The sequence below is a fragment of the Triticum aestivum genome, chromosome 2A, assembly GCF_018294505.1.
Source record: "Triticum aestivum cultivar Chinese Spring chromosome 2A, IWGSC CS RefSeq v2.1, whole genome shotgun sequence".
NCBI lineage: Eukaryota > Viridiplantae > Streptophyta > Magnoliopsida > Poales > Poaceae > Triticum > Triticum aestivum.
The window spans coordinates 34670764-34689927 of record NC_057797.1 but is presented as its reverse complement, the minus strand read 5'-3'; the positions used below and the strand labels follow the sequence as shown (position 1 = coordinate 34689927).

Here is a 19164-nt window from a genome sequence, read left to right as displayed (position 1 = left end):
TTCCATGAATTAACATGTTAAGTTTTCCAATAAACTTCGCCATTTGTTGCCAATTATTATTTTATCACCTCTTAGGCCTTTGTACAATAATGTGAGGTGTTTAGAGATGCGCTTAGAGAAATTGATCATTTTTTTCTTAAGCATGCTTTGTGAGGTGTTTGGAGATGCGCTTAGAGAAATTAATTGTTTTTTCTTAAGCATGCTTATTTGCCCTGTTCAAGAAATCATCTGATTAACACACTCATAGGGTCACCGAGTAGCCAATAAACCGAAAAATCATCCGATTAATTGATTAAATGACCGATTAACTTGCCGATTCGCCGATTAATCCCCTACTCGCTAGCCAACCGAGCAGCTACCAGTTAACGATTTCCTCAACAATGCTTATTTGTATATAACAGGCGCTTATTTAGGTATCTCTCTTATAGAGAATAAACACCAATGCTTAAAAAAACTGGTTTCTAATGTTATAAGAAGGTGTCTTAATGGTGCATCCTGCATTAGTAATGGGTTTTAAAAGAAAATAATAATATGCATAGGAAATGGATTCCAGGCTAGATATAACATAAGCTATAATCCTCTTTTGCTCTTGAGAGCTGCTATACACACGACACACAATAGACGATCTCTGCCCGACAGAGCATATCAGCTCGTCCATGCAAATCAGAAAAAGTGCAACAGACTGATGGATTAGCCTTCGTGCAGCTGTCGTGCAGACTTCGTGGTGCACACAGCAGTTTCGTTTGCTCCACGAATCATCTTTTTCATGCAAAACGTAGACATTGACATAAACTTTCATCATTGCACCATCACAGCATTCTTTCATCAAGATTTTTTTTTTCTTATGTCATTGAGCACTAAAAATGCTACATAGAGTAATATCAAATGCGTTTTTACTGACCATCATCATATTTTCCACAGTTAACTAACTCGAGACCCCTAAAAAAACTAACTAACTCGAGAGTTACAGATACTCCCTCTGTAAGAAAAATATAAGAGCGTTTAAAGAGAACGGGATGTCGACCCGTTGGCTAGGCAGCTAAGGTTGCCGCCAGCTCACCTAAGTTCAAGTCCCGGCTTGAATGCGTGGTGCTCACGGAGTTTTTTATAAAAAAAATGCCAACGACGGTTAGCCTAACCCTCGGTTGCTCTCATTTGATAAGAGCGTTTAGATCACTGTACGGACGAAAGTTGTATTTACCACTTTACCCCTCTTCTTCCTGGCGACCCCTACCCCCTTCGTCGCCGCACTCCGGCATTTCTCCGGCTCAGCCCCCACCACGCGGCTGCAGCGAGCGAGCGAGCGAGCGCGGGAGCGAAATGGGAGCTCCCACTCCTCTCCCGCTCCAACCCGATAACTCCTCACGACGCAAGCGCCGACTCCCTCCCGTCAGGCCTCCGCCCCCCGCCCGCCGACGCCGCGTGCTTCCCGCCGCGCGGGCGAGGAGGAGGTGCCCGCACGACGACGGGTTCGATCCCGACGCCGGCAACGGCCTTGGCACCGCCAAGCCCCAACCTCAGCGCTGCATCCTCGACATGTTCCCGTACCCTAGCCCCAGGTACAATTTGTGCTCGAATTTTTGCTTAATAAAAATTACGACTTTGTGTAGTGGTAGGCCTTAATTCATTCATCTATTTGGATACTAGGACACGATTTGGCTCGATTGGACGCATAAATTATTCGTGGGAGGCGTTGAAGGTGTGCAGTGGGAGAAAGGAAGCAGTCATTTGCCAAATAACTGTACTGTAACTGAAACACGAAAGCCCAGCTGGTTCACAAATAAGCGTTCGTTCAGGACGGTTCTCTTGGGAGGAGATTCGGTGGAGCATGATAGATGTCCCGTCGAGGGTGTATCCTCATTAGTGTTATCATGCCATGGATTTAATTATGCCGAGCATCTCTTTCAAGATTCTCAGATAATTCATGTCCGACAGTCCGAGGAAGCTTGATGATGGGGATAGGTTGTTGTGGATCATTGACTAACTTTCCTGCAACTGCGACCAAGACAGACCAAGTCTTTGGCATCATTGCCATGTCCATTTCCTCTCCTTGATAACTGACCTGCTGCCACTTTGCAGAGTCAGCTAAATTGTGCTTCGGCTTACAATACATAGGACACTTCATCCGACTGTGACATATGTCATGTGCAATTTATATCTATCTTTCTTTGGTACTTGGATGGCGGCAAAGAAATAACGGTCAGTGGGGAGCCAGCTTTCCTGATATTCAGCTCACTTGATACTTCCATTTGGTGGATCCTGGGGTGCACAAGCTGTAGATTGTATAACAAGCAGAGAATGGTATTTGTACTTTGATAGACTGGTTTATGCACGCGTATTCTTTACCCACATGAACCTCACAAGTTTCTTTTGTGCTCAGGTTTTTTTCAATCATCTCGGGTGTGACGTCAATAGAACCAAGCCAAACAAGCCGGCAGCCCGGCTCTGAAGAAGTTCCAACTCCCCTACCCTTCCAACATATATCAAAGCACGCACACAAAGCATTTAACCAACATACTCCATTAGGACAAGAACAGAGCCATGGCTCCTCAAGTTTTTCGCACCCAATCTCTAATTGTTCCTTCCCACCATGCACTCTCTCTTCTCTGCGCCATCCTTGTATTTCTGTCCTCCAACACAATAATATACACATCAGCACAAGCTAGCAACAAATCTGAGAGCCGGCAAGCCCTTCTCTGCTTCAAAGATGGCATCTCTGGGGACCCTCTCGGTGTTCTCAGATCATGGCGCAATGACTCACTCAACTTCTGCAGCTGGCGGGGGGTCACCTGCAGCATGACCCTCCCAATCCGTGTTGTGTCCATACAATTCAGTTCTGCACGGCTCACAGGAACACTATCCAGATGCATAGCAGGCCTTAGTTCTCTAAAGAAGATGGAGCTTTCAAGTAATCAATTTTCTGGACGCATACCTGACAAGATAGGTGACCTCCGGAGCCTCCAAACTCTGAATCTTGTGGGCAACAACCTTGTAGGTAACATCCCTCTGTCATTAGGTACAGCTGCATCTCTTAGATATGTGAACCTTGCAAACAATTCTCTTAGCGGAGCTATCCCTGATTCCTTAGCAAATAGTTCGTCACTCAGTGCGATGATCCTCTCACGGAACAATTTAGCTGGGGTGATCCCAGCTAATTTGTTCAACTCATCCAAACTTCGTCTTGTTGACCTCCGGTCAAATGCTCTCTCCGGGCCTATCCCACATTTCCAAAAGATGGACGCTCTGCGATTTCTTAATCTTACAGGGAATTCACTTTCTGGTACTATACCAGCATCTTTGGGCAATGTTTCATCATTGCGCTCCCTCCTGCTAGCACAAAACAACTTAGCAGGATCAATTCCAGAAACTTTGGGTCAAATTCCAAACCTTAGAATGCTAGATCTAAGTTACAATAGCTTGTCGGGGTATATCCCAGCCACACTCTACAATGTGTCATCACTCACACTCTTTAGCCTAGGCAGCAACGAATTTGGTGGAGAGATACCTTCTGAAATTGGCCACTCATTTCCAAATCTCAAAACATTGCAAATGGAAGGCAACCATTTTCATGGATCAATACCAGATTCTCTGAGCAACATGTCAAAGCTGCAAGTGCTTGATCTTTCAAGCAACTCGCTGTCTGGCGTGGTGCCATCTCTAGGATCCTGGGCAAACTTGAGTCATGTGCATCTAGGAAATAATAAACTCAAAGCTGGTGACTGGGCGTTCCTTGTCTCTCTCACCAATTGCTCTCAGTTGTTAAGATTATCAGTGGATGGGAATATACTGAATGGAAATTTGCCAAAAGCAGTAGGCAACCTTTCAATAAAGCTGGAGCGGTTAAATTTTGGAAGAAACCAAATTTCTGGAAACATACCAGCCGAGATAGGCAACCTTGTAAACCTCGCTCTACTTGACATGGGCCAGAACATGCTCTCAGGACAAATTCCCCTGACAGTTTGGAACTTGAGGAACTTGTTCGTCCTAAAACTATCCATAAACAAGCTGTCAGGTAAAGTTCCATCAACCGTTGGTAATCTTGCTCAACTCAGCGAGCTTTATCTTCATGACAATGAGTTGTCTGGAGCCATACCGGCAAATATAGGACAATGCCAAAGGTTGCTTTTGCTGGACTTGTCATTTAACCATCTTGATGGATCTATACCAGTTGAACTCCTCAATATTTCTTCCCTTGCCTTGGCTTTGGACTTGTCAAACAATAACCTGGCAGGGTTGATACCACCGCAAATTGGTAACTTGATCAATCTTGGGTTACTACGTGTTTCCAACAACAAATTATCTGGTGAACTTCCTTCTGCACTTGGCCTGTGTGTTACATTGGTATCCCTTGACATGAAAGGGAACATGTTTAGTGGAATTATTCCTCAGTCTTTCAGTGCTTTGAAGGGCATACAGCGAATAGATCTGTCTGGGAACAATTTAACTGGTCAAGTTCCACAGTTTTTCGGGAACTTCAGCAGCTTAAATTATATTGATATATCATACAACAAATTTGAAGGGCCAATCCCGACTGGTGGTATATTTGGAAATTCAACTGCAGTGTTCCTGCATGGTAACGCAGGATTATGTGAAACAGCTTCTGCCATATTTGGACTGCCCATTTGCCCCACCACCTCAGCAACAAAAAGGAAGATCAATACACGCTTGCTGCTGATAATAGCTCCACCAATTACTATTGCTGTGTTCTCATTATTATGTGTTGCTGTCACTGTTATGAAAGGGACCATAACTCAACCATCTGAAAACTTCATGGAGACAATGAAGAGGGTGTCATACAGTGACATTCTTAAAGCCACCAATTGGTTCTCTCTGGTCAACCGGATCAGCTCGAGTCATACAGCATCAGTCTACATTGGTCGGTTTGAGTTTGATACAGATCTAGTGGCAATCAAGGTATTCCATCTCAGCGAGCAAGGTTCGAGAAATAGCTTTTTCACCGAGTGCGAAGTGCTAAAACACACCCGCCACCGCAATCTGGTTCAAGCTGTCACCCTGTGCTCCACGGTAGATTTTGAGGGCAATGAATTCAAGGCTATTGTATACGAGTTCATGGCAAACGGTAGCCTGGACATGTGGATACATCCGAGGCCTCACCGAGGCAGCCCAAGGAGGCTGCTAAGCTTGGGTCAGCGGATAAGTATTGCTGCTGATGTGGCTGCTGCTCTGGACTATGTACACAACCAGCTGACACCTCCTTTAATCCACTGCGACTTGAAGCCAGGCAATGTTCTGCTGGACTACGACATGACCTCACGCATCGGTGACTTCGGGTCCGCCAAGTTTCTCTCTTCAGGTATTGGTGGGGCAGAAGGCTTGGTTGGTGTCAGAGGAACGATTGGATATATCGCACCTGGTAAGTTAGACTTCTATTTTCTTTCAAACGACTGCCAAGTTCAACTCTGACCCCCTTTGTTTTCGTTAGTTTCCCAAGCATCATGTGCACTGCTCCTGTTTTACAGAATACGGGATGGGATGCAAAATATCGACAGGCTATGACGTGTACAGCTTCGGGGTGCTGCTACTGGAGATGCTCACGGCAATTCGACCAACGGACGCACTATGCGGCGACGCTCTCAGCCTTCACAAGTATGTTGGCCTAGCCTTTCCTGACAGAATCGTTGAAGTTCTAGATCCCCATATGCCATCCGAGGAGGATGTGGCGGCCTTTTCCCTGCATATGCAAAAGTACATTATGCCTTTGTTCAGCATTGGCCTGGTGTGCACCATGGACTCACCGAAAGATAGACCAGGGATGCATGATGTTTGTGCCAGGATTGTTGCCATCAAACAGGCATTTGTTGAGACCTTGTGATCCGCGGCAACTAGTCGGATGTGCATGCAACCAGATGTTAAATACCATGTACATATTCGATAGCACAGTTACTACACTACTCTAATGCTTATATAGTACAAAACTATAGCTGTATCACTCCCAGAATATAATTGTAACAGTTTTAGTTATGTATCTAAAATTATCCACCGTTATGCTATGCACCACCAAAATCAGCGGTGCAGATCTTACTTTTTATCTCACATCAATGTGAGTTTTTTTAAGCACCTGAAAGCGAATGTGCAAGCACTTGCAAAACTTTCTTTCACTGAACTGTAGAGGTGCATTTGTCCTGTCTGAAAAGCTATTTAGTTAGGCATTCTTCACACCAGATGCTGTCAATTTTGGTTCTTTCCTTGGATCCATGAGCCCACGGGTGTCAAATATTGCTGGTTTGCACATTTCAACATCTACTAATACTAAAAACACCAAGATAGGAGCATCAGGAAACTCGGGGGCTGTGACTTTCGCTTTCCAGCTTTCCTGAAATTCAGGTTTGTTTCCTTGACTCTGCAAGTCAAGAATTTGCAAAAGTAAGGGTGCGGCTTTGGCTTTCTGGGTTTTCACAGGATTCAGGCTGTTTCCACAACTCAGCGTTAGGAAATTCGATGCAAAGAAGCGACTCACCTTGGCTGAAATGCTACTAGTCAGTTACACATGTTTCATGCAAGGGTCGTCAGTTTTGATTCTACCTTCGGAGCCAAGAATGTCAAATGTTTTTGCAGGTATTCAAATTTAAACATATTGCTCTGTAAACATCGAGAACTCAAAAAAGGAGCACCATGAAACCCGGCGCCTGTGGTTTTCGCGTTTCCGCTTTTTCTTAAATCGGGCGGTTGTTTTCCTCGGGTCGGCAAGTTAGGAATTCGGGGGAAAAAAGAGGAATGGCACGAATTCGGCTTTCGTAGGATTCAGGTTGTTCCTTCAACTCCACAAGCAAGGAATTCGAGAAAGAAAAATGCGAAAGGTCAAAAGGGAGGATCAATGATGGGAAGGAAAAGAGGGCTCGACCGGTTGTGCCAAAAGGAAAGGAAAGGAAAGGAGATGATAGGAATAGGGTAGCGCATCCTGGATAGAAGCAAGAATATATGGGACACGGAGTATCTACTCGCGAGCTCATATGCTCCTAGATGAATAGTAAATTAAAAAAACAAATTCAAACAACTCAAACTTTAAGGAATGTTTGAAGTGCATAGAAAAATTCATCACAAAACCACAATGGTGGAAGGCATGGCAACAAAAAAACCCGATGCTATAGGAACGGTACTTTCAAACTCATTTTGGAGCGCCGATTTTTCTTTTTGGCCACGCCTTCCACCAATGCGATTTCGTGATAAAATTTACATGCACTCCAGACATTCCTTTAAGTTTGCCACAAAAACATTTTACTGTTTATCCAAAGAGTATTCAAACATATTACCATTCCGTAACGGAGCAAGGAAATAGATACTCTGCCGATCTTTGAATCTAGCGGAGCTGGAGGCTTCCCGAACAGCTCCTAAATCTAATGTGATCCATTTCTGGCTGGTAGTTGTCAGAAAAGTAACTGTAGCCACGCAATGTAGCAGTAAACTCGAAGATGCACTCTGAGCCGTTGGATCCTCGTGCTCGGACTCCGTTACTTGACGGAATCCAGCCGTTACTTTAAGATGCATCGAACGCCTCCAGCCGTTCCTCGCCACCTCCAGCAGTCCGCGCGGCTCGTTGCGCCGCGGTGAAAGGCCGCCACTGGCCGTCGCCGCGCGAGCCTCGCCTAGGGTTTGTCCGTTCGGATGCGCGGCCCGCGGCTCGTCGGATTCGCTCTCGCCCGCGGCCTCCTCCGCCTTGAGAAACCTCGGAGTCTCAAATCCCAGCAGCAACCCTCGCGTCGGGGGTGTGGAACTAGTGTAAGTAGCTGCGCCTTGTATGAGGTAAGCCCTGCAGTTCGGTTCCCAATTTTCCATGCTAAATTAGATGAAATGAGGTTATCTACTCGGAATTCCATTGTTCCATGCTACGTTTACACATTCAGGTCCAATTGTGAAGCATGTTAGTGCAACGCGAAGTTGCAATGCAGAATTCGTTTCTTCTGTGAAGAAATGTGTAATCACTTTGAGTGGTTCAGGTTTCTGTATCTGGTCTTGGGTCGATGCTACCAAATCTCACAACTTCAGTGGCTGTCAATGGCTTGGTTTGCCTTGGTGTCGCCCCTTGGGGTTGATTATCCTGTCTGTTTGATGTGCGCTCCGCAGGTTGCAATCATGTAGTATGAGCCAGGATTAGTCTTACAGCATCCTTGTGTCGCTGTCAAAATCATTCACCTTTCCTCTTCCAGTTTTTATTTTGCTTATTACTGCGATTCTACTAGTCACAATCCATTACTCAGCCTGCACACGTTTTCTTTGACAGATATTTGTTTCATTCTTCTACTTTTCTTTACCCTCGCAACACGTTGAGGGCGAGACAGCCCGCCATTGTTTGTTAAGTCAAGTCAATAGTCTAGCATAACTCCAGGCCCATTCCTTCCGGCAGACAAATACTTTAAATGGCATCTACATTCTACACACAAGATCGCCCAAGCTCCAAACTAAAGTTCTCCCAACTTCCTGGTTCTTCCACATCCTGCAAGCTTTGAACATCATGCCCTCATTTTTGCCTCTGCTCTGTATTTTTCTCATCCTTTTCTCCTTCAACACTACAACACTCGAAGCAGCGCAAGAAAACAAGTCCGAGACTGATCACCAAGCCCTCCTTTGCTTCAAGTCTGGCATCAACTCTTATCCCCTTGGCATCCTAAATTCATGGAGTGATGACTCACTGAACTTTTGCAGCTGGAAAGGGGTCATTTGCAGCACAAAGTTTCCACCCCGGGTGGTCTCTCTTAATGTCACCTCTGCTCGTCTCAGTGGGAAAATTTCTGGATGTGTAGGTAACTTAACGTTTCTGTCATCGATGAACCTTGCCGGTAATGATCTGTCGGGAACCATCCCTGAAGAGTTGGGTAAGCTTCCAAACCTTCATACGCTGAATCTTGCCAGCAACAGTCTTGGAGGTAACATCCCTGATTCCATAGGCACTAGCAATTCCCTTAGCTATGTCAATCTTGCAAACAACACTCTGACCGGTGGTATCCCTCTCTCATTGGCCAATTGCTCCTCACTCAGCACACTTATACTGCCACGTAATAACCTCTCTGGAATGATCCCCTCTCCTTTGTTTGAAAACTCATCTAAGCTTTCTATGGTTGATCTCCAGACGAATTCTTTCATCGGTCTAATCCCACACTTCCGTAATGTAACAACACTCAAATTTCTTTGCCTGACAGAGAACTTCCTCTCTGGAAGCATACCTCCCACGATAGGAAATGTTTCATCCCTCACTTCTATATTGCTCGGCCAAAATAGGTTATCGGGATTAATTCCAGAGACTTTGAGTCACATTACAAAACTGCTTGAGCTTGATCTAAGTTCCAACAGTTTATCAGGGAGTGTCCCGTTGTCTCTTTACGACATGACATCACTCAAGTACTTTAGGGTAGGCACCAATGCCCTTGTTGGACAGATACCATCTCACATTGGTTACTCACTACCAAACCTCCATTCCCTAATCCTGGGAAGCAACAGGCTGGAGGGCCTGATCCCTGCTTCACTAGCCAACATGTTAAATCTTCAAATACTTGATCTTTCAAACAACTCGTTACATGGCTCTGTGCCATCTCTTGGTTCGTTGGCAAACTTGCGTCAGTTAGTTTTGGGGAGCAACTTCCTAGAAGCACATGACTGGTCATTTCTTAGATCTCTAGCAAATTGCACCCAACTGACAAGGTTATCCTTGGAAGGGAATGCTCTGAATGGCAGCCTACCTATAGCAGTTGTTAATCTTTCCACAAGTTTACAAAATTTATCACTTTCGTCAAACCAAATTTCGGGCTCCATACCTGTTGAGATTAGCAATCTTGTTAACCTCACTTCCCTTATGATGGAAAGCAATTTTCTTTCTGGAAGCATACCTTCTACCATTGGTAAGCTGCAAAACCTATATATCCTAAATCTATCAAAGAACAAATTATCAGGTCAGATCCCTCCTTCAGTTGGTGGCATTACTCAACTGGGCAAGCTTTATCTTAGTGATAACAAGTTGACTGGTAACATACCTGGTAGGTTAGGTCAGTGCAAGGGACTTCTTGAACTAAATTTGTCTCGAAACAACTTTGATGGGTCAATACCACTCGAACTCTTTGCTAACCCTCCATTCTCCCTCGGTCTGGACTTCTCACACAACAATCTCACTGGGGAACTGCCACTGGAACTTGGTACAGTTGGTGCTGGTGCTGGTCCAACATCCCTTCACATGGAAGGAAACAAGTTTCATGGACAAATTCCAGCAAGATGGCAGTTAGTATCAACCGTGCAGATTAATCTTTCTCACAATGACTTATCCGGTGCCGTGCCTGAATTCTTTGAGCACCTTCATATGCTGGAGCAACTTGATCTATCTTACAACAACTTGGAAGGGGCTGTTCCTACAAGTGGGATCTTTGAGAATTCTACCGCAGTACTTTTGGATAATAACAAGGGACTCTGTTCGAATTCCTCCAGGCTGGCATTACCAATTTGTCCTGGCATATCAGCTTCAGCAAATAAAACAAAGCATCATTTGTCCTCGCTGGCAACCTTGCTGCTAATTGTACTACCACCACTTACTATTGCTTTCCTAGTCTTGCTATGGTTTCTACCCACTCTTTGGAAGAGAGCGGTATTCTCACTTTTACAATTGGCTGCTGTGTCCAAGAAGATGTTTCGTTTTTTTGCACATCAGAAGAGAAGAGAAATGCATACAGTTCCGTTCAACGATGAGAAGAAGTTGAAGAGGGTGTCATATCAGGACATTCTTAAAGCTACCAACTGGTTTCTTCGCTTCATACTATCAGCTCAACTTGTACTGGATCAGTTTATGTTGGTAGGTTCAAGTCCGACAGGAGATTGGTTGCCATCAAAGTATTCAACTTGAGTGAACCTGGCGGATGTGATAGTTACTTTATTGAGTGTGAAGTGCTACGAAACACCCGCCATAGAAATATAATGTGTCCTGTGACTGTATGCTCGACACTTGATTCACAAAATCATGAGTTCAAAGCGCTGATATTCAAGTTCATGGTTAATGGCAGCCTTGACAGATGGTTACACTCTGAGCAACACAATGGAATCCCAGGAAGAATGCTAAACTTTGGCAAGAGGATATGCATAGCGGCAGATGTGGCTTCTGCTCTTGATTATGTCCACAACCAACTAACGCCTCCTTTGATCCATTGTGATTTGAAGCCAGAGAACATCATTTTGGACGATGACATGACCGCGCGGCTCAGTGATTTTGGCTCAGCAAAGTTTTTGTCACCAGATATGTTTATTCCTGAAAGCCTGGATGATGTTGGAGGAACAGTTGGATACATGGCACCCGGTGAGTTTTGCTTTTCCATTTCCACGTAATTATGCTTTGTCTTTAATGTATGTGCATTATTCTAAAGCATTGCTTCTTCGCAGAGTACGGGACTGGTTACGAGATCTCCGTAGGAGCTGATGCATATAGTTTTGGAGTGCTTCTGCTGGAGTTGCTTACCGGAAAACGACCAACCGATGATATGTTTGTGGATGGACTTACCCTTCCCATTTTCTCTGAATCCATGTTTTCCCTGAAAGAGTCGCGGAGATTCTAGATCCTCGTATGGGACATGAGGAGAATCAAGGGTGTGTATGGACGCAGAGATATATTGTCCCCCTGGTTGCTCTTGGGCTGTCATGTACCATGGAATCTCCGAAGGACAGACCTGGAATGAAAGATGTTTGTGCAAAACTTTCTGCTATAAGAGACGCTTTTCTGGAACACTGTGATGACGATTGATGAATATTTCTGCTCTGTTAGAGCATGCTGATTCTTTATTATTAAGAATGTATTAACAAGTAAAGTTCATTCTTCATAGTACCCTGTCTATTTGACAAACTGGAAGAAACTTTGAGGCTTGAGCACAAAGATATGATTTGCAGTGGCAATAATTGGCTACAAAAAGAATCAACTGTTTTTTTCTTGTATATTTGTTGAATTATTTTTATTTTGACCTTGAGCCATGTGTATGGCGAAATTCTTGTACTAGTTAATTTTGTTAAGGGTACTGTATATATGAATGTGTTTTCCTCCCATAAATTCTTATGCCCAGCTTAATAAAGCAAAGCATTATTTTTTGGTCAACTTTTGGTCCATGAAAAAATGAGACAAAGTTGACACTCAATTTTCAAAACCAGCTAAATTTGGCCCCTTGCCTATACCCGCCTCAAAGAGGTTTGTTAGATGAAGTGTTACTGTATTATTAATCAGACCGAAAGCAATAAAAAGGAGAGAAAATAGGAATTATGGGGAAAAGGAAAATGTATTTTGATTGTTCCATTTTCAGAAATCATGAAAGGTTGCAAAAAATGTGATAAAATATTTGAAAAAACGAAAAGAAAGGGAGACAAAGAAAGGACAGACCAAAAAAAAAGTTGTACTAAATCAGCGACAACTAATATAGAACGAAGAGAGTAAAAAAGTTTAGAAACATTTTTGAAGAATCAGGAAACATGATGTTTTTTTATGAATGCTCATAGATAAAAGATTTGTGGAGTTCTGTACATGAATAATCATGTTTTTTTGCATGCTCCAAACCACCTCATAGTCTCTCTTCTTCAAAGCAAGAATTCATGTGACGTACTTATAATTATAAGAAGGTTGACGGCAACAATAATTTTAGGACGCCGATAACTACCGAACGTTAGGTACGTGCACATGGAAAAATGAATGTTTTTTGTGATAATTTATATTTTCCGAGGATGGCAAGTTTATGGAAAAGCATGGCAAATCCGCCTTGGTTTTTATTTTTTGCCTGAAAATTGCCGTACTTGTCAAAATTGCCATCCTCGCGTCACTAAAATTGTCATAAAAACGTCCTTTTAGCCATGTGCAGGTACTTATCATTTCCATAAATCTATACTCCCTCTATTCACAAATATAAGGTCTTTTACTAACTTTTTCTCGGAATTGAATGTACATATCCACGTTTTAGTGTGTTTGTTTACTCATTTTAGTCCATATGTCGTTCATATTGAATGGAGGGAGTAGAAGATAAAATAAAGAGTCAGCATGGTGTGTTGCTTGTTTAATGATAGGGATCTTTTGCTTTTCTTTTATACTAATATTTTATAAATAAACAGGAGTAAGTAGATATCTACGAAAATGACCACTTTACCCCCACCCTTCTTCCTCCCAAATCCTCTCCTCTCCTCTCCGGTCAGCGGCTTCGGCAGCCCGCTCGTCGCTCGGGGATGAGAAGCAGCCGCGCGAAGGAGAAACTCCCCTTCCTCCCCTCCCCACCTCAAAACGATGGCCACCCGCAATCTCCTGCCGCCCCCCGCACGGAAAACGATTATATATTTTCTTACGGTCTCTTTTTACGTCGGAAATAAGACAAAACTTACGGAACGTAAAATTACGGTGCATTGATGGTAAATTAAGAAGGGGGGGGGGGGTTGAAGATTAACTATTCCTCACCCAGGGTGACGAGTAGTCAATCCCTATATAAAGGTTTTTCTTTTCCATGAACTAACATGTTAAGTTCTCCAATAAACTTCGCCATTTGTTGCCAATTATTAGTTTATCACCTCTTAGGCCTTTGTACAATAATGCGAGGTGTTTAGAGATGCGCTTAGAGAAATTAATCATTTTTTGTTCTTAAGCATGCTTATTTGTACATAACAGGCGCTTATTTAGGTATCCCTCTTATAAAGATAAACACCAATGCTTAAAGAAACTGGTTTATTTTATTAAGCACCTGCTGATGGCTAATGTTATAAGGAGGTGTCTTAATGGTGCATCCTGCATTAGTAATCGGTTTTAAAAGAAAATAAGGATATGCATAGGAAATGAGTTTGGGGCTAGATAATAACATAAGCTATAATCCTCTTTTGCTGATCATCTTTTTCATGCAACATACCGTTCAGGATGCACCATTAAGCGTTCAGGATGGTTCTCTTGGAGATTCGGTGGGAGATGATGGATGTCCCGTCGAGGGCATATACCGCCGCTACTCGTTAGTATCATCATGTTATGGATTCAATTTTGTCGAGCACCTCCTTTTAAGATTCTCAGATAGTTCATCTCTGAACAAGTTCGATGACGGGGATAGCTCGTTAATTAATTTCACCGCAAGGGCGACAAAGACAGACCGAGTCTTCCGCGTCATGGCATGCCCACTTCTTGTCCATGATAACTGACCTGGCACTTTGCCGAGTCAACTAAGCTGTGCTTGGGCTTATGACAGTGTACTTCCTGAACCATACAGCCAACCGCGACGTATGACCTATACAAATATTTATGTTTTTTTGTTCATTGATGGCGGAGAAATAATGGTGAGTGAGGAGCCAGCAGCCCTTTTCTAATATCCAGCTCACTTAATACTTCCATTTGGCGGATTTTGGGGTGCACAAGTTTTAGATTGTATAACAAGCAGAGGATAGATAGTATTTGTACTTTGATAGATTGGTTTCTGCGCATGTTTTCTTTACCCACATATAAACCTCACAAGTTCGTTTTGTGCTCAGGCGCTTTTCGTTCATCTGGGGCATGGATAGAACCAAGCCAAACAAGCCGGCCCTGAAGTCAAAGTCAAGAAGAAGTTTCAACTCCCTTACCCTTCTACCACATATCTAAGCACACACGCCAAGCATTTAACCAACATACTCCATCACAACAAGAACAGAGACATGGCTCCTCAAGTTTTTCACACCCAATCTCTGATTGCTCCATCCCACCATGCACTGTTTCTTCTCTGTGCCATCCTCATATTTCTGTCCTCCAACACAATAGTATCCACATCAGCACAAGCTAGCAACAAATCCGAGAGTGACCGGCAAGCTCTTCTCTGCTTCAAATCTGGCATCTCCAGGGATCCTGCCGGTGTTCTTGGATCATGGCGCAACGACTCACTTCACTTCTGCAGCTGGCAAGGGGTCACCTGCAGCACGGCCACCCCAATCCGTGTCGTGTCCATCCAATTCAGGTCTGCGCAGCTCACAGGAACACTATCCAGTTGTGTAGCAGCCCTTAGTTCTCTAGTACAGATGGACCTTCCAAGCAATCAATTTTCTGGAAGCATACCTGATGAGATAGCTGAGCTTCAGAGCCTCCAAACCCTGAATCTTGCGGGCAACAACCTTGCAGGTAACATCCCTCTGTCATTAGGTACAGCTGCATCTCTTAGATATGTCAACCTTGCAAACAATTTTCTTGGCGGAGGTATCCCTGATTTCTTATCAAATAGTTCATCACTCCGTGTGATAATGCTCTCACGGAACAACTTAGCTGGGGTGATCCCAGTTAATTTGTTCAACTCATCCAAACTTCGCCGTGTTGATCTTCGGTGGAATGCTCTCTCCGGGCCTATCCCACATTTCCAAAAGATGGATGCTCTGCAATTTCTTCATCTTGCAGGGAATTCACTTTCTGGTACTATACCAGCATCTTTAGGCAATGTTTCATCCTTACGTTACCTCCTGCTAGCAGAAAACGGCTTATCTGGATCAATTCCAGAAACGTTGGCTCGAATTCCAAACCTAACAATGCTAGATCTAAGTTACAATAGATTATCTGGAAGCATACCTGAAGAGATAGGTAAGCTTCAGAGCCTCCAAACCCTGAATCTTACAGTCAACAGGCTTTCAGGTACCATCCCTGGGGAGATAGGTGAGCTTCATAGCCTCCAAACTCTGATGCTTGCGGACAACATGTTTGCAGGTAACATCCCTCTGTCATTAGGTACAGCTGCATCTCTTAGATATGTCAACCTTGCAAACAATTTTCTTGGCGGAGGTATCCCTGATTTCTTATCAAATAGTTCATCACTCAGTGAGATAATCCTCTCACGTAATAACTTATCTGGGGTGATTCCAACTAATCTGTTCAACTCATCCAAACTTGTTGCTGTTGACCTCCGGTCGAATGCTCTCTCCGGGCCTATCCCACATTTCCGAAAGATGGATGCTCTGCAATTTCTCGATCTTACAGAGAATTCACTTTCTGGTACTGTACCAGCATCTTTGGGTAATGTTTCATCATTGCGCTCCCTCCTGCTAGCACAAAACATCTTAATAGGATCAATTCCAGAAACATTGGCTCGAATTCCAAACCTAACAGTGCTAGGTCTAAGTTACAATAGCTTCTCGGGGTATGTCCCAGCCACATTGTACAATCTGTCATCACTCACATTCTTTAGCCTACGCAACAACACATTTATTGGACAGATACCTTCTGATATTGGCCACTCACTTCCGAACCTTGAAACATTGGCAATGGGACTCAACCAATTTCGTGGGTCGGTCCCAGATTCTCTGACGAACATGTCAAAGCTGCAAGCGCTTGATCTTTCAAGCAACCTGCTGACTGGGGTGGTGCCATCTCTAGGATTCTTGTCAGACTTGAGCATACTGCTTCTAGGAAACAACACACTCGAAGCTGGTGACTGGGCCTTCCTTACCTCTCTGACCAATTGCAGTCAGTTGTTAATATTATCAGTGGATGGGAATATCCTGAATGGAAGTTTGCCAAGGACAGTAGGCAGCCTTTCAACAAAGCTTCAGCGGTTAAGCTTTGGTAGAAACCAAATTTCTGGAAACATACCCGCAGAGATAGGCAACCTTGTAGACCTCGCTCTGCTTGACATGGGTCAGAACATGCTCTCAGGACAAATCCCCCCGAGTGTTGGGAACTTGAGCAACTTGTTTATACTGGAACTATCGAGGAATAGATTATCAGGCCAGATTCCATCAACGGTTGGTAATCTTCCTCAACTCGGGCAGCTTTATCTTGATGACAACAATTTGTCTGGAAACATACCAGTAACTATAGGACAATGCAAAAGGCTAGCTATGCTGAACTTATCAGTCAACCACCTTGATGGATCCATACCAAGAGAACTCCTCAATATTTCTTCCCTCTCATTGGGTTTGGACTTGTCAAACAACAACCTGACTGGGCTTATACCACAGGAAATTGGTAACCTGATTACTCTTGGCCTCCTTGATGTTTCCAATAACAAATTATCTGGTAGCCTTCCTTCTGAACTTGGCCGGTGTGTTACATTGTTATCCCTTCAAATGGAAAGCAACATGCTCAGTGGGAGTATTCCTCAGTCTTTCAGTGCACTGAAGGGCATACAGCAGATAGATCTGTCTGAGAACAATTTAACTGGTCAAGTTCCACAGTATTTCGGGAACTTCAGCAGCTTAAATTATATTGATATATCATACAACAAATTTGAAGGGCCAGTCCCAACTGGTGGTATATTTGGAAACACAACGGCAGTATCCCTGCAAGGTAACACAGGGCTATGTGAAACAGCTGCTGCTATATTTGGACTGCCCATTTGCCCCACCACCTCAGCAACAAAAAGGAAGATCAACACACGGCTGCTGCTGATAATAGGTCCACCAGTTACTATTGCTCTGTTCTCATTCTTATGTGTTGCTGTCACTGTTATGAAGGGGAGCAAAACTCAACCAACTGAAAACTTCAAGGAGACAATGAAGAGAGTGTCATATGGTGACATTCTTAAAGCGACCAACTGGTTCTCTTTGGTCAACAGGATCAGTTCAAGTCATACAGCATCAGTCTACATTGGTCGGTTTGAGTTCGAGACAGACCTAGTGGCCATCAAGGTGTTCCATCTTAGCGAGCAAGGTTCAAGAAATGGCTTTTTCACCGAGTGCGAAGTGCTAAAACACACCCGCCACCGCAATCTGGTTCAAGCTATCACCATGTGCTCCACAGTAGATTTCGAGGGCGATGAGTTCAAGGCTATTGTATACGAGTTCATGGCAAACGGTAGCCTGGACATGTGGATACACCCAAGGGTTCACGGAGGCAGCCCAAGGAGGCTATTGAGCATAATTGGTTTGCTACCAACATTTGGCATTGCCAATATTTGGTAAGCCAACATTTGGCAAAAACAAAAGTTGCCAACTTTTGGCAACTTTTTGTGAGATTGGCAACAAGAATTGGCAAGCAACCAATCTCTAGCCAATATTTGGCAGTTGCCAAAATTTGGCATGCCAACTTTTGGCATCAAACCAATTATGCACAACCAGCTTACACCTCCTTTGATTCACTGCGATTTGAAGCCAGGAAATGTTCTGTTGGACTACGACATGACCTCACGCATCGGTGACTTCGGATCCGCCAAGTTTCTCTCTTCAGGTATTGGCGGACCAGAAGGCTTGGTTGGTGTCAGAGGAACGATCGGATATATTGCACCTGGTAAGTTGCACTCTCTTTTTTTCTTTCAAATGACTGTCGAGTTCCACAAGTATTTATGTCCACTGCTCCTGTTTTACAGAATATGGGATGGGATGCAAGATCTCGACAGGCGGTGATGTGTATGGTTTCGGGGTGCTGCTACTGGAGATGCTCACGGCGATGCGACCGACGGGCGCGCTATGCGGCAACACCCTCAGCCTCCACAAGTATGTCGACCTAGCTTTCCCCGAGAGGATCAGTGAGGTTCTAGATCCCGACATGCCATTCGAGGAGGATCCGGCGGCTGCTTCCTTATGTATGCAGAAGTACATCATACCTCTGGTCAGTATTGGCCTGATGTGTACCATGGAATCACCGAAAGATAGACCTGGGATGCACGACGTTTGTGCCAAGATTGTTGCCATCAAGGAGGCATTTGTCGAAACCTTTTGATTATGGCAACTAGTAGGATGTGCATGCAACTTGATATATAGTACAGTTATACAAAATTATAGCTATATCACTTGTATAATGTAACTGTAACCGTTTTAATTATGTATCTGATTAGGATCCACTGTTATGCTATATACTGGCCAAAATCAGCGGTGCAGATCTTAATTTCTATCTCATATTGAAGCGACCCTTTTCTTTAGCATCTGAAAGTGAACGTCGAAGCTCTTTTTAAAACTTTTCACTGAATTACAGAGGCGCGATTTCCTGCCTGAAATGCTATTAGTTAGGCATTCTTCACATTAGATGCTGTCAGTTTGGGTTCTTTCCTTGCATACATGAGCCAGCAAACATTTATGCATCTACTATCTACTCCCTCCGTCCCAAAGTGTAAGACGTTTTTGAGACTTAGTGTAAGCCTCAAAAACGTCTTACATTTTGGGACAGAGGGAGTAGTAATTAAAAACAGTAAGATAGGAGCATCAGGAAACCCTGTGGCTGTGACTTATGCTTTCTGGTTTCCCTGAAATTCAGGTTGTGTCCTCAACTCGGCAAAGTTAAGAATCTGG

The 19164-nt window shown here is 43.8% G+C and overlaps 1 protein-coding gene and 1 pseudogene across 3 annotated transcripts; both read left to right on the top strand.

Moving 5' to 3' along the window:
* Positions 1 to 1216: 1216 nt before the first annotated feature.
* Positions 1217 to 18780, top strand: LOC123187234 (probable LRR receptor-like serine/threonine-protein kinase At3g47570). Of its 3 annotated transcripts, XM_044599036.1 has the most exons (5): positions 1217 to 1559; positions 1648 to 1746; positions 14458 to 17803; positions 17930 to 18166; positions 18246 to 18780. In XM_044599036.1, the coding sequence occupies exons 3-5, from the start codon at positions 14620 to 14622 to the stop codon at positions 18596 to 18598; spliced, it is 3774 nt and encodes a 1257-aa protein (XP_044454971.1). In that variant the 5' UTR covers positions 1217 to 1559; positions 1648 to 1746; positions 14458 to 14619; the 3' UTR covers positions 18599 to 18780. The 3 variants fall into 3 exon arrangements, with proteins under 3 accessions (XP_044454971.1, XP_044454969.1, XP_044454970.1); XM_044599034.1 differs by lacking the exons at positions 14458 to 17803; positions 17930 to 18166; positions 18246 to 18780 and adding exons at positions 2381 to 5374; positions 5481 to 6576 and having other exon boundaries at positions 1648 to 2301; XM_044599035.1 differs by lacking the exons at positions 14458 to 17803; positions 17930 to 18166; positions 18246 to 18780 and adding an exon at positions 5481 to 6578 and having other exon boundaries at positions 1648 to 5374.
* LOC123187233 (probable LRR receptor-like serine/threonine-protein kinase At3g47570) lies at positions 7511 to 12073 on the top strand (annotated as a pseudogene).
* Positions 18781 to 19164: the final 384 nt, after the last annotated feature.